Raw genomic sequence first — 13,992 nt, 5'->3', positions numbered from 1 at the left:
ACCAGAAATACCTCGGAGGAGACCAGGTCATTCTGACAGACCTCAGTTTGACTCACGGTTCAGAAACGTTAACATTTTATAACTCACAACACACACAGTAACGATAATAAATCACGATTACCAACATTATATGCAGCTATACAGCGGTAAATCAACGTAAACAAGCCACATCAAGCTAATAAGCGCTACAAAAGTAAAGCCAATTTGTTTATTTCCGGTCACGCGGTACACTTTTGTCCAATAGGAAGATGAGAAGCGATAACAAACACAGAAACGACAGTTTCATATGGTATACGATCATAAGTGAACACAGCATTTATATAAAGCTATACAATCAATTTATCGTGCATTATATGAAGCGTAAAAAGTGTTTATAGGTTAATACGAAGCTTTGACGGCGCAGTCATGAAAGCTGCGACAGCAGCCTCTAGTGGACAAGCGTCCTAACTGCAGCTCTTCATGCTATGCTCCTCCACACAAATTAAACATTCGAAATAAACGCCTAGAAAACCACACCAAACTATTTAAAATGTGTTTTGTTATTTTTTGATACATTTAGGCTTAAAGTAAATTAAGTTTAAATGAAATGTATGTAGCGTGAGTTAGTTATGATAGCGTACCACACACAAATTGCCATTAATTAACCGAGGCCTTCAAATAACCACCACCACTCGGACAAGCCGACTCGCTCAGTTAGCAACATTTAATGATTTTTCATTCTAGTTTTCGCAATTAAACTAACTAAAACGCTAAATCCACAGACAATAGCAACAACATGAAAACCAACAACGATTAAAGTATACTTATTAAAACTTATTTTAAAAAATGCAACCAACCGTTTTAATGAGTTAGCAGCATACGAAACTTAAATTCACCTCTCAGTTGTTGCTTTTCATAAAGTCAACACGACAGATTTTATATGAAAAAATGTAACGTATTAATAAAGGTAAACTCACGGGGAGATAACATCCGCGAAGCCGCCTTGTCCATCGTTTAGCTAGCTGGAAATAGTGTGAAAATACATCAAAAACAAAACATAAAACTTTAACACATTTTGAATGACTCATATCTCCTACATTTATTGTTTCTGCAGAAACATCATTTCTAGTGTAAGTATGATGAAAAAGAACAAAGCCTAATTTAGCTCAAAATGTGAAAAGGTCAACATGCAGATTTATTTTTAAAATGGTCTTTTCTTTTTTTGTTGACAATGTAAATGTGAGACAGACTTGTTCATATATGATTTTAAACTATCTGGAAAATTTAAGCATGTTCAAAATAAAACCTCCAGTCCCCAAACATGTATGACCCTTTCTGAGTTCCTCTTTTTGGATCCCAGAAGAAAAACTACATATATTGAAACTGAGTGACTACTTTGGGGATGATAGAAAATCTGCTTAGGCAGACTATAAAGAGGAAGGTCTGTTAAGCAGGATGATAAAACAACTCCCCCAGGACTCAGATGTGGAGTGTCTTAGCAGTTAAAGTGCAAGCAGTTAAGTACAGCAAGGTGGATGCTGGTTCAGTCAAGAAAACTGCAAAAATCAAAACTGTAAAAATCTAAATAACAAGTTTTAAGAATATGCAAATACACATTAATGGGTAGGCCTTTTCAACATGTGTTCTGAAATTCTTGACCAAGAAAATGTTATTAGAAAATAGCAAATAAGAAAAATCATCTAGATGTGGTGAAGATGACTTCCTGAAGATCAAACAAAGCATTAGAATGAGGAAGAAAGTGGATGAAAGTTACTTTGAACGTAGCATGATTGTTGTTACCAGAAGAGCTGATCCCATTATTTCAGAAACTGTTATAGTTTTTCATTGTTTAGAGAACTCCAGAGGAAAAACTGAATGCAGATGTCTAAATGACCAGGAAAACAGAAATCTGAAGGAGCTCCGGAGAAGGAATTTCAGGGCGAGAGAAAGGAAAATGAGACGAACAATGATATACTAAAATTAAAAAAAAGGGTTGGTTTCTTCTCAGAGAATGAAGCAACTTCCTTATTAGACAGGAAATGAGAAATCTCTTGTTTATACTTGAATACTGTTTCTGAACAAGAAGCCTGATCTGAACAGGTTCAACCCTCAATATTTATGGAGGTTTGTTTATAGTTATGTTGTGCTTTTGTTGCAGCAGTAACTCCAGAGATTAAATGGCCTTGTGGCAATAAAAGGTTCAGATAACAAAACAAATCTGATAATCACTGTTATATCTGAGAGATAGACAGTTGTTGTGTCGAGAAATAAACAACCTTAGTGAAAAAACAAATACTAGGATCTGATTATTTGATCTATAATAGAAAAATGTATTAATGCTTTGAAGGAAATAAAGTTGGACCCAAACTTTACACACCAGGAGCTGGTTTTGAAAATTATATACCAATGGTGTGCGAAAGTTGGTTGAAGAAAACTTCCACAGACTCGTCTGATGCAGCTCTCACAACTGTTTCCTTTTAATACAGCAACAAACATGTTCTGGTTAGACCAGGAATCGGCAACCTTTCCGGTCCAAAGAGCCAGTTTTGCTCTTTTTTTGTTTCCATTTGAAGCAGATATATAGGTGAAAAAAGGAAAAACATCAACCTTTTACAGAAAATGAATGCAGATTCTTTAATTTCATGTTTACACAGAATGAACTATAAGACATGTAGTTTCGGACCTGAGGACAAAAAAAAAATGAACAAAAATGTATTTTGAACCATCATTGTAATTCTGTTGGAGAAAATATGCTAAAAGTTTCCTTTTTTATTATATTAAAAACACTGCTCAGCTCTCCAAAGTTTTATGAGTCACTCTGGAAACCTTTGAGAACCAAATATGACTCCAAGCTGCAGGTTGCAGAACCCACTAATAGACTGATGAAGAGGAGGGATCTGTACTTAAATAATCTGGATCAATACTTCTGAAACTCTAACATCATAAGAGTTCTCTAGTAACAATGTCTTGTTATTAGAAAAAAGTTCACAAAAGCAGCTGTTACGAACAATAACGTATTCAGGATCTAATGTAATGTAATCTGCTACTGCCTACCTTTAGGTCACCAGTTTGTCAAAGGGAGACACACAGATACACAACCATACACCCACATTCTCAAACTTAAGGACAATTTAGGAAGACAATAAACCTGACATGCATTTTTTTGCACAGGGAGAATGTGCAATCTCCACGCAGAAAAGGGAGTTGAACCCAAGACCTTGTCGATGCAAACTTTCCAATGAAAGTTCATGTGTTTTTGGGTCAAAATTTACAAGACGATTGTCGTGTAATTTTTTCCTTCTGTTTTTTATGCAACCATTATTTTTCTGTTCCAGCCTAATTGTTTTCAGGGTTCAGGGTTGGGGTGTTCCCCAACATCAAGACACACATGGGATAAACAATGTTTAATGCACACTAACACGTCTAAGAGCAATTCAGTACCGCCAGCAGGCATATTGTTGGATTGTGGGAGGAAACTGGAGCACCTTGACAAAACGGATATTCCACACAGAAAGGCCCCAGCCTCCCTGGGATTTGAACCCAGGACCTTGTGGCTGTGAAGAGTAAGCACATGTCCACTGTTCTGTCCTCTAAGCCTGTGAGCTTTATTTTCTTTCATTTGGCATCATATTATTGGATTTGTGTATTTTCCCAGTCAGGAGTCAACACATAGTAATAAAAATTCCTCGTGTTTATTTCCATTGGCACAGCATTTCTGCAATATTTCTACATGTGCACCATTGTACAGTAACAACTCAATAAATAAATGTTAATATTTTAACGCTTGAGCTGTTTACATTTGAGTGCTGCATTCAACAATACGATCTTCATCAGTTTCCTCTCCAAGTCTCCGTGATAAATCAGAAGCCCTCCTTGTAGTTTTATCCGCTTGCTGTTCTTCATCCTCCTCCTCTACCTCAATGGGGATCTCAACGGGTGCATCCTCACTGGTAACGTCATTCTCAGTTGCCCCAGGATTCTCATAGAAGCCTTCCTCACAGTTTGAGGAGGAAGAAGAAGAAATGCTGGTGGCTGTGGGAATGGTGGGTGTCGGCACAGCGTTGAAGGTGATGAAGCCAACGAGGATGACCACAAGGGAGACCAGATAGAGTCCAGAGAACTGAGGTGATATAGAGAGCAAAAAGTTTATAGCTATAAGTTCACAAATATCACAGATGCAAAGAGAAAAATATAATGAAATTAAATACGAGATGGTGATAAGATGAGAAAATTACTTGTCTCTTCAATGCTCAGGATGTCACATACACAATAAAACATGCTGCGACTAGCATATAAACTTATGTGACATCCAATTCTTAACCCACAGGGTTCATAATGACATTGGTCCATTCTTTGCAGCTCTAACAGCTCCAACTCTTCTGGGAAAGCTGTCCATCAGGTTAAGGAACGTGCTCATGGGAATTTCTGAACATTCTTCCAGAAGCACATTTGTGAGGTCATACACTAATGTTGGATGAGAAGACCTGCCTCTCGCTCTTGACCTCTGAAGGTCCCACAGCATTTTAATCAGACTGATGCATTGACTTTGACTAGGGCATTTTAACACTTGAATCGTTTTCTGTTTTGGTCATCCTGTTGATCACCCAATCAGGCCATGCTTTACCTGTCCACAGATGTACTCCTATTTGACTCTAGAATACTTTGTTATATAAAGGACTTTATTTTACTCAATAACTAAAGGTGCCCTGGTCCTGTGACAACAACAAAAAAAATAATAATAATCACACCTCCACCACCATGCATGCTGGTTGGTATGAGATGTCTGTGCTGATTTGCTGGGCTTTCTTTTATATGAACATCTTGCTGTGCATTATGATCAAATATCTCTATAGGTCTCATCTTCTGCTACTATTTTCTGTTTAAAGGCCTCCTATTAACCCTGGTAAATATTTTTCTAACTGCCCTGTCAAAAATTTCAACATGTGAGAGAACACTTTCTGAATACAGATGACTGTACTGGTGAATGATGTTTTGTTTCATTTAAAGACTCAGCTTTTTAACCTGGCTTTTAATTCAAGTCAAGCAGAAATATCAGGCAGATTTTATTAACAAAGTTTTTTGTATTATTTTAACTTCTCTTATTCAATTTGTTTTACTGTAGAATTTATGTTTTATTTCTTAATTCATATTTATTTTTATTTGTTTTCATTTTATGGACCTGTACAGCACTTTGGTCACCTTGGGTATGTAAAGTGCTCTATAAATAAAGTTTGATTGGTTGATTGACTGTGAGATTGTAGGTTAACTTCAGTCATTATTCATTAACACTGCAGAATCTCTATAAAATCTCCAGGTTACTGTGACCCAGAGAAGGGCTCTGACTTTGGACTTTGACTTCAGATTAACCTGCTTCCAACATGTGTTAAAAATTCACAATAGATGGCACAAAAGGCTTCATTTTCTGTCATTTTGTGACTCATGTTGTCAGTTTACAGCTATAACCTTCAGGTTTTTAGCAGTGCCGTAAATGTTTTCTTATTCTCAGTGAGAACACTTTTGAAGATGACATAACTGGATCAGAATTAGACAAAGTAAGAAAGTTAATGAGTAATTATATGGAAATTAACTCTCCGGTAAATATGCAAATGTGTAAGGTCACTCACGCTGTACTGGAAGAGGAAGATTCCTAAGAAGAGGCTGAAGAGGTCAGCGGTGAGCAGCGAGAGGTTGACGGAGGTGGCGCTGCTCAGCTTCATCACTATGGGCATGAAGCTGTACAAAGCATACATGCAAAAAGCATATGCAGAGAACAGGAGCCCTGAGAGGAGACAAGTGCAGTGAAGTCAGATAAAATCCCACTGTCCAGTAAAGAAAATCCAAGTAACTTAATGATTGGGTTTTGTTTGCAGGTGAGCTGTTTCCTCAGATGCGGCCTGTTGTTGTTATAAACAAAATGTTGGTGTGTGGGAAACATTTCAATAATAATAGAAAAATAAGGGATACAGAACAGTGCAAAAGATCTCGAGTCATCTCATTTCTTTAGTATTTCTTCAATCATAATAGGTTTTCTTGTAATCTGAAAACCAGAAGCTTAAATGCTGAGGGAAGAGTGGAGGATGCAGGTTAGAGTTAATTAGGGGCTCATGTGGTGCAGCTGAGGCAGCAGGACCACAAGGAGACTGAAGGAGGGAGACTAATTAACACAGAGAGAGCTAAAGTAAGACACAAATAAACTTTAAAGCAAGGCAAGGAGAAAACAATAACACTGAATTAAGAGAAATTAATCCAAAGGCACAAAGAATAGTAATAACAATAATATGGAAACACCTTACTAACAACAATGAACACATAGAAAGGAACTGAATATGGCTAGACCTATAGAACATACATAAGAACATACATAAAACCAAAACCCAATCACCTGTGGACCAAGAAAAATGCAGCCAAAAGAACAACATTTTTAAAACCAAATCTTAAAAAAACAGATGAAACTTTTGATTTAGACGAAAAGATTGCAAGAAAGTCTGGATCTTTCAAAATCAAATTAATGGTTCATTATCAGGCCTTTGTCAGGTGTAATTTAAATATTTAGCACACAACTGTATAGTTCTTGCTTTTCTTTGTCAGCATAAGCCACCATGGAAAACATAATTTAGTTTCATTGACCTGTAATTTTGAATAACAAAAAATCTTTGCATGCTTACCTATTTCTGTTTTCCACATACTTAATATTCAACGTTTTTCTGTGTGAAATGAGTACTAACCGACTTGCCAGCTCCAGACGATGGCAGAGACTTCATTACGCTCAAGGATCACCCTGCATGCAGTGGAAAAAATGTCAACCGCCCCCCCCAGGTTAAACATGATGTTAAATGAATTCATGTTGTTGATGACGACTCACATCTGGACGGTGCTAATGATGCTCCCAAACAGGCCAATCATTCCCAGGAACTCCACTCTGCTCAGATTCTTCACCGTGTACTCCTGAGACACGTTAGACACACCGTACAGAGCAGCACTGAGCAGCACCAAGCCGTCACCTAATAAGATGTTGGAGGCTGCAGAAAGAGGAGAATCAACTTGACTATAAAGACATAAGAGGAATAAGTGAACAGATGGGGAGCAGCTGTGAGAAACTAGGAAGCTGAGGCACTGAGGGAAGCGAGTAATAATAGAAAACAACTAAGACATAAGAGACTAGAAATGGACCAAAATGAACAAACTGAGCTCAAAATCCTACCCATCCTGACAAATACTTTGTCAGAATTTACTCAAAACAAACAGCCTCAAAATGCAAAAATGGGGTCTAAAAAACCACGTACACCTACTAATGTTATTTAAAAACTAGGTAAAAACATCACAGGTGTTCTTACGAGAGCCCTGATCTCTTCTCGCCAGCAGGTCAGCCCCCACCATGGCCCCCACTCCCAGCAGACAGATGCTGACTGCCACATAGTGGATCAGTCTGTAACGGGTCTTCAGGATCCACCAGGACAGAACCATCAGGACCGGGATCACAAAGCAGTCCAGCAACTGGGGTGGGAAGACAGGCAAACTAACTAAAATAAAATCTATTAAATACAGTCACAGAAAGTACACCCTATTGAAAATTATAAAAATGATCTTGTCTTCCAGAGTTTATTTTAACAAACATGTGTTTAAAACCACAATTGACACTCTCATCAGTTAACACAGATAAAGCCTAAATGAAAAAGCTAAATGAAATACTAAGTACACCCCATGGTCCAACAACTTGTTGAACAACCTTATGCAGCAGTGACTTGTTGTTTTCTTCCTATTCCTCAGTTTGCATGGATTTGTTTCTGCACCACTCAGAAGGTCCCCCCAAAGCTTTTCATTCATGTTTTGGTCTGGACTTTGACTAGGCCACTGCAACACCTTGTTGTTCTTCAGCCATTCTGTTGTAGGTTTGCTGCTGTGTTTGGGATCATTGTCCTGTTGATGCCCCAGTTTGGGCCAAGCTTCAGCTGTCAGACAGAGGGATTCACATGGGCTCTAGAATAATTTGGTGTACAGAGGACTTCATGGTCCAGTCAATGCTACTTTTAAACCGATGAAAACAGGAAGGGTGTACTTAGTTTTCAACATACAGCATACAATATTGTTGAAAATTATAAGCCCTTCTTATGATTTCTTTAGGCAATAGTGGCCTTTATTTTTAATTTTTTGACAGGAGGCAGACAGGAAAGAGGGTTAGAGAGAGGGGGAGACATTCGGCAAATGTCGCTGGGTCCGGGACTTGAACCCGGGACGGCTGCTTCGAGGACTGTAGCCTCTCTATATGGTCGCCCGCTTTAACCTCTACACCATCAGCGACACGCCCCTTTATCGTTTCTAATGTTAGAAAGAATCTTACATACTACTGGAGATCATGAACTGATTATTTAACAGCTATACAAAATTCACAACAAAACAGACTTTGTCCAAAGTGACAAACATTGTACACAATATAAAAAAAATTTCTGTCTGTAAAAGATCAAAAAACCGCTGCATACAAACATCCTGTACGCACCTGCACACTGGTGAGAGTGGTGTACTGATAGGCTTTGACCACAGTGTAGTTAGCCTCCACATCCACCAGAGCTAGCAGCAAATACTTCCACCATCTTCTCTTAAGAATCTGCAAGATATTTCCATCCCCTTCGTTTTAAAGGGGATCACCCCTGAGTTTCAGTAATGAGGGGTCTGTTTCTCCAGCAAGTTTAAGGACAGTTACTCAGACAGTTAAAAATAAGTTGATCAGATGAAATACGTTTTAAATTTTGCAGACAATGGTAATCTGATAAAACAAATCCAATAAACTTAAGAAAAATTGAAGCGCAGAAAAGCTTATAGCTGCAATTATCATTCTAAGGCGTGAAAAAGCAGCAAAAGTCCAAATGAACGTCTTTTTAAATTGGAAAAACTCAGAAGACCTTTCAAAATCCTTCAGAGCTATTGATTAGCTGTGCAAGAAAACATGGAGGAATTTGAGCTATAAAACGTTAGCATGCAACTATATCACTAAAAATAGAAATGTTTTGGATAAAGCAAGCATTCGGGCTATTAGCATTAGTGCTACCTCTCCTGCAGAATAGCATGATAGTGTAGGTGATACACAGTAGCATGTAGTTCAGGAAGCTCTGCAGCATCGGCGTGTTCAGGTGGAACTCTGTGGCCAGGTACTGAGAGGTGACTGCGGTACCACAGATGAGCCCAGCTAGACCCTGACCCATGGCCAGCGTCTTGGCGAGCTGCCTGTGAAAAAAAATGTATCAGTGGTTAGAGACACTTTTATTTATATGTTTCCCAGACTAATGAATAAATCAATGAGAAAACCTATAATCTCCTCACATTTGTATAAAAGGGTGAGGGTCAACATTAATGCAACACACTTTACAAGTCTTGTAAGCAATATGTTTTATTTAATTTCCTTCTTTTTTTATATAAACCAAAATATAAGAGGCTAAATGGAGAGACATTTTAATCTTTTAAAACTGCTAAATTAAAAAAAGTGTGGAACGGGGTTTTATTCTAAAGCTTTGTTATTCTGCTGCTGGGCATCTGTCAGGGATAATTCATATATTTTTAATGGGCTGGAGGGTGGGGCTTTGAAAATCGCTTTCAAGAATCTAAATGTTGGCCTGCTTAATCAAATTTGATCATTTTCCTGTTGGACCCACTTTGTAAAGTGCCTTGAGACAACATTTGTTGTGATTTGGTGCTGTATACACAACCCGAATCTAACCGAATTAAACTGACAACTAGAAGTGTCTACTTGTTGGTAACCAGGATTAGCAAATGTTGGATATTACTTTGGAAGAAAAAATGATCTCTAGACTGATGGAGACTTGTGGCTTGGGAGGAAAAACTGATGTGGTTCCTACATGGGGTTGCTCTTACAAGGGACATTTTGTACAAAACCCCCCCTTTGCACTAACTAAACAGAAATCAAGATTAAGTTGAGGGTAGTAGGGTATTTCCATGAAAGTTTACATTCAGAGACTTTAGTTACTAATAGACAACAGCTACAAATCATCAGTTTCACATCTGCAAACTATTCAGAACTCAGCTGCCAGACCTCTTACCAGATCTACAGGTCCTTCTCAAAATATTAGCATATTGTGATAAAGTTCATTATTTTCCATAATGTCATGATGAAAATTTAACATTCATATATTTTAGATTCATTACACACTAACTGAAATATTTCAGGTCTTTTATTGTCTTAATACGGATGATTTTGGCATACAGCTCATGAAAACCCAAAATTCCTATCTCACAAAATTAGCATATTTCATCCGACCAATAAAAGAAAAGTGTTTTTAATACAAAAAACGTCAACCTTCAAATAATCATGTACAGTTATGCACTCAATACTTGGTCAGGAATCCTTTGGCAGAAATGACTGCTTCAATGCGGCAATCAGCCTGTGGCACTGCTGAGGTCTTATGGAGGCCCAGGATGGTTCGATAGCGGCCTTTAGCTCATCCAGAGTATTGGGTCTTGAGTCTCTCAACGTTCTCTTCACAATATCCCACAGATTCTCTATGGGGTTCAGGTCAGGAGAGTTGGCAGGCCAATTGAGCACAGTGATACCATGGTCAGTAAACCATTTACCAGTGGTTTTGGCACTGTGAGCTGGTGCCAGGTCGTGCTGAAAAATGAAATCTTCATCTCCATAAAGCTTTTCAGCAGATGGAAGCATGAAGTGCTCCAAAATCTCCTGATAGCTAGCTGCATTGACCCTGCCCTTGATAAAACACAGTGGACCAACACCAGCAGCTGACACGGCACCCCAGACCATCACTGACTGTGGGTACTTGACACTGGACTTCTGGCATTTTGGTATTTCCTTCTCCCCAGTCTTCCTCCAGACTCTGGCACCTTGATTTCCGAATGACATGCAGAATTTGCTTTCATCCAAAAAAAGTACTTTGGACCACTGAGCAACAGTCCAGTGCTGCTTCTCTGTAGCCCAGGTCAGGCGCTTCTGCTGCTGTTTCTGGTTCAAAAGTGGCTTGACCTGGGGAATGCGGCACCTGTAGCCCATTTCCTGCACACGCCTGTGCACGGTGGCTCTGGATGTTTCTACTCCAGACTCAGTCCACTGCTTCCGCAGGTCCCCCAAGGTCTGGAATCGGCCCTTCTCCACAATCTTCCTCAGGGTCCGGTCACCTCTTCTCGTTGTGCAGCGTTTTCTGCCACACTTTTTCCTTCCCACAGACTTCCCACTGAGGTGCCTTGATACAGCACTCTGGGAACAGCCTATTCGTTCAGAAATTTCTTTCTGTGTCTTACCCTCTTGCTTGAGGGTGTCAATAGTGGCCTTCTGGACAGCAGTCAGGTCGGCAGTCTTACCCATGATTGGGGTTTTGAGTGATGAACCACGCTGGGAGTTTTAAAGGCCTCAGGAATCTTTAGCAGGTGTTTAGAGTTAACTCGTTGATTCAGATGATTAGGTTCATAGCTCGTTTAGAGACCCTTTTAATGATATGCTAATTTTGTGAGATAGGAATTTTGGGTTTTCATGAGCTGTATGCCAAAATCATCCGTATTAAGACAATAAAAGACCTGAAATATTTCAGTTCGTGTGCAATGAATCTAAAATATATGAATGTTAAATTTTCATCATGACATTATGGAAAATAATGAACTTTATCACAATATGCTAATATTTTGAGAAGGACCTGTAGTAAACACTCTCATATCACCCTGGCATTTTACGCTCTACACTGGATCCCAGTGGATTTTAGAATCCAGTTTAAAGGTCTGGTTCCCACCTCACCTCACAGCTCCTGATTATATGTATCAGCTTTTACCAAAGCATTTTGCTGCTCGTAGCCTTCAAGCCCAAGCCCAGAATCCCTTGGCTGTTCCTAGTTCAAGGCTTTGAGTTTGTGTTTGTGATGGGTACTTTATAAATAAACTTTACTTACTTACTGACTTACAAAGATTACATTTTAATATGAAATCAGTGTTTTATTTTGTCAACGATAGTTTCTAGTTGGAGGTTTTGGGAATCACTTGCAAGATTGTATTCATGACTGAAAATAAAATGTATGTTTTTGACAATTTTTAAGTAAAAAATTACAAAATAATTCTCCTGAATCCTTTACATATATGTTTCCTTGGAAAAAAAGATTTTAGCCCAAGAGCTCTTTAAAAAGAGGTCTCCTACACAAATTTCACTTAAACGGGGCTTTGTCAATCTTGCTTTGTGCCGAGATATCTGCAAACATCATTACAGAGTAACTGTCATATCGTCAAATAAGTTATTTGATCCACTCACCGGGTGAGAACCTCCTTTGGTTTGAATTCCCTGAACCTCACCAGAAATCCACCACGCTGGTGCTCAGAGCTCATATCCCCGCATGGTTCCTCCGATTGTTTAGAAGCCATGTTCTCTCACTGGAGTGGCTGACAAGTCCTCACAGTTTCAGTTGTTACAGGCTTTTCAAAATCCTTTCCCTTCATTGTCTCGGAGCTGAATGATTAACGGTCTCAGCGGTCAAAGATCATTCCTTTACTTATCTATGTTTTTAAAATGAATGCAGGAGAAAATCAGCAGGACGTAAGATAAGAGCTTGTGAGAGACATGATGATGAAAGATTTTGCTATAATCATGCTTTTGCTTTAGTAACTATGAAACAATTTGAAGAAGAAATCACTGTGTTTCCTCTGCTGATGAGATCAGTAACAGTATTTGTTCACCTTTATTTCAGACAAAATTGGTCCATATCATTAAAAAAGAAAAAACATACATCTGTGAAGAAAACCATATAAGCATCACTCTTCAAGCAGACAAAACTTTCACAAAACATATTAACGGTAGAGAGATTAGTTACTGTTTTTTATGATGAAAACTGTGTAAGTAGATTATTTAAACATCTATCAAATTTATTTCCCGTGATATGAAAAGTGAACATGTAGTTTCAACATACTTATTTCTGTGTTCTGTGTGCCATCTAAATGCATTTTTATGTCTTTTAAGTCTTATTCAATTTTTGTCATTTGTATGTCCTCTCATCTTTCCGTCATGCCTTTTAATATTTAACCCAACAAGCAGAAATTTGATGAACGTTGTGCAATGACAGCGAAGGTATTGAATTAAATTAATTTAACAATTTATTAGGACCCTGTATAATTTTCAATTATTTAACTGCAGAAACTTTGCATCTTTAAGAGCTCAAGCACATTTTGTCCATTTTTATTTTTTTCTTGTTTTTATGGTGAGTCAAACAACAAATAAAGAGACTGGAATTGATGTTTTTAGATAATTTGCTTCAATTAAATGAAAGAAAAACCTTTCATTATTTTAGTTGTCATAGTTGTAAGGAGAAGGTGGGATTTAACAAGTGTACACTTCTTCCCTATTCTTTTTTGGTATATGTAAACTAAATAAATGAAGAAGGACTTTTAACATTGCTTTTTTTTATTTTATTTGCTTGGCTTTTATTATGTGTATAAATGTGTATGAGCATTTTGTTTACATCTTAGAAATAAAAAATAAAACCAAATAAAAAAATATTGTAAAAAAGCCTTTACCTGATTTATTAGAGCTTGATGAAATAAACAAGGAAAAAACAAACCATTTAATTGTATTTTTTATATACATATCTTTAAGCAATTTTAAATTTACTTCTGTTCACACATTGTAATATGTTGCTCTATTAAAACTAAAAGCACCAATAAGACATGTTACACTTAAAGAACTTCAAAAATTACCTTAATATATACTTTGAAGGGAAAACGTTCTCTAAATAAAAATTATTGAACAAAACTAAATTTCACTTTTCTGATGTGTGTTAGATTAAAGCTTTGTCACATTTGTATTTGAAAGTGCAAATCAATGCCCAATGAAAAATAAAGCTGGATAATATTTGCCTTGGAAGGATGACTTTCCCAGTCGCTTCCACTTTGGTCATAATACCACTAAAAGCTGACTGTGGAATAGGTAGAGGAACTATAGTGACTGGACTTATTTGTACAAGGCAAATGGCAACCTATCACAGCACCACACTGATTTTCACTGAGCTCCTGGATGCGACC

General features: G+C 37.8%; 1 protein-coding gene across 1 annotated transcript; it reads right to left on the bottom strand.

The window, feature by feature from the left end:
* Positions 1 to 3,649: 3,649 nt before the first annotated feature.
* On the bottom strand, positions 3,650 to 12,426 carry LOC124884010 (solute carrier family 35 member F2-like). Its single transcript, XM_047391592.1, has 8 exons — positions 12,233 to 12,426; positions 9,023 to 9,198; positions 8,474 to 8,601; positions 7,314 to 7,473; positions 6,842 to 6,998; positions 6,705 to 6,757; positions 5,604 to 5,758; positions 3,650 to 4,099 (listed from the first exon to the last, which is right to left on the bottom strand). Exons 1-8 carry the CDS (start codon positions 12,340 to 12,342, stop codon positions 3,773 to 3,775), a joined length of 1,266 nt encoding a protein of 421 aa, XP_047247548.1. The 5' UTR covers positions 12,343 to 12,426; the 3' UTR covers positions 3,650 to 3,772.
* Positions 12,427 to 13,992: the final 1,566 nt, after the last annotated feature.

The sequence above is a fragment of the Girardinichthys multiradiatus genome, chromosome 18 (assembly GCF_021462225.1).
Source record: "Girardinichthys multiradiatus isolate DD_20200921_A chromosome 18, DD_fGirMul_XY1, whole genome shotgun sequence".
In the NCBI taxonomy this organism is placed as follows: Eukaryota; Metazoa; Chordata; class Actinopteri; order Cyprinodontiformes; family Goodeidae; genus Girardinichthys; species Girardinichthys multiradiatus.
Note: the sequence above shows the minus strand (reverse complement) of the source record. Positions and strands in the feature narration are given on the sequence as shown.

What these genes read in the sequence shown, in the direction of transcription:
- LOC124884010 (XM_047391592.1), bottom strand. Translation starts at nt 12,342, where the DNA reads ATGGCTTCTAAACAATCGGAGGAACCATGCGGGGATATGAGCTCTGAG. An exon ending in CCAAAGGAGGTTCTCACCCG is followed by an intron (nt 9,199 to 12,232) that starts GTGAGTGGATCA and finishes TTTTTTTCACAG; the next exon opens with GCAGCTCGCCAAGACGCTGG. An exon ending in CATGCTATTCTGCAGGAGAG is followed by an intron (nt 8,602 to 9,022) that starts GTAGCACTAATG and finishes TTTAAAACGAAG; the next exon opens with GGGATGGAAATATCTTGCAG.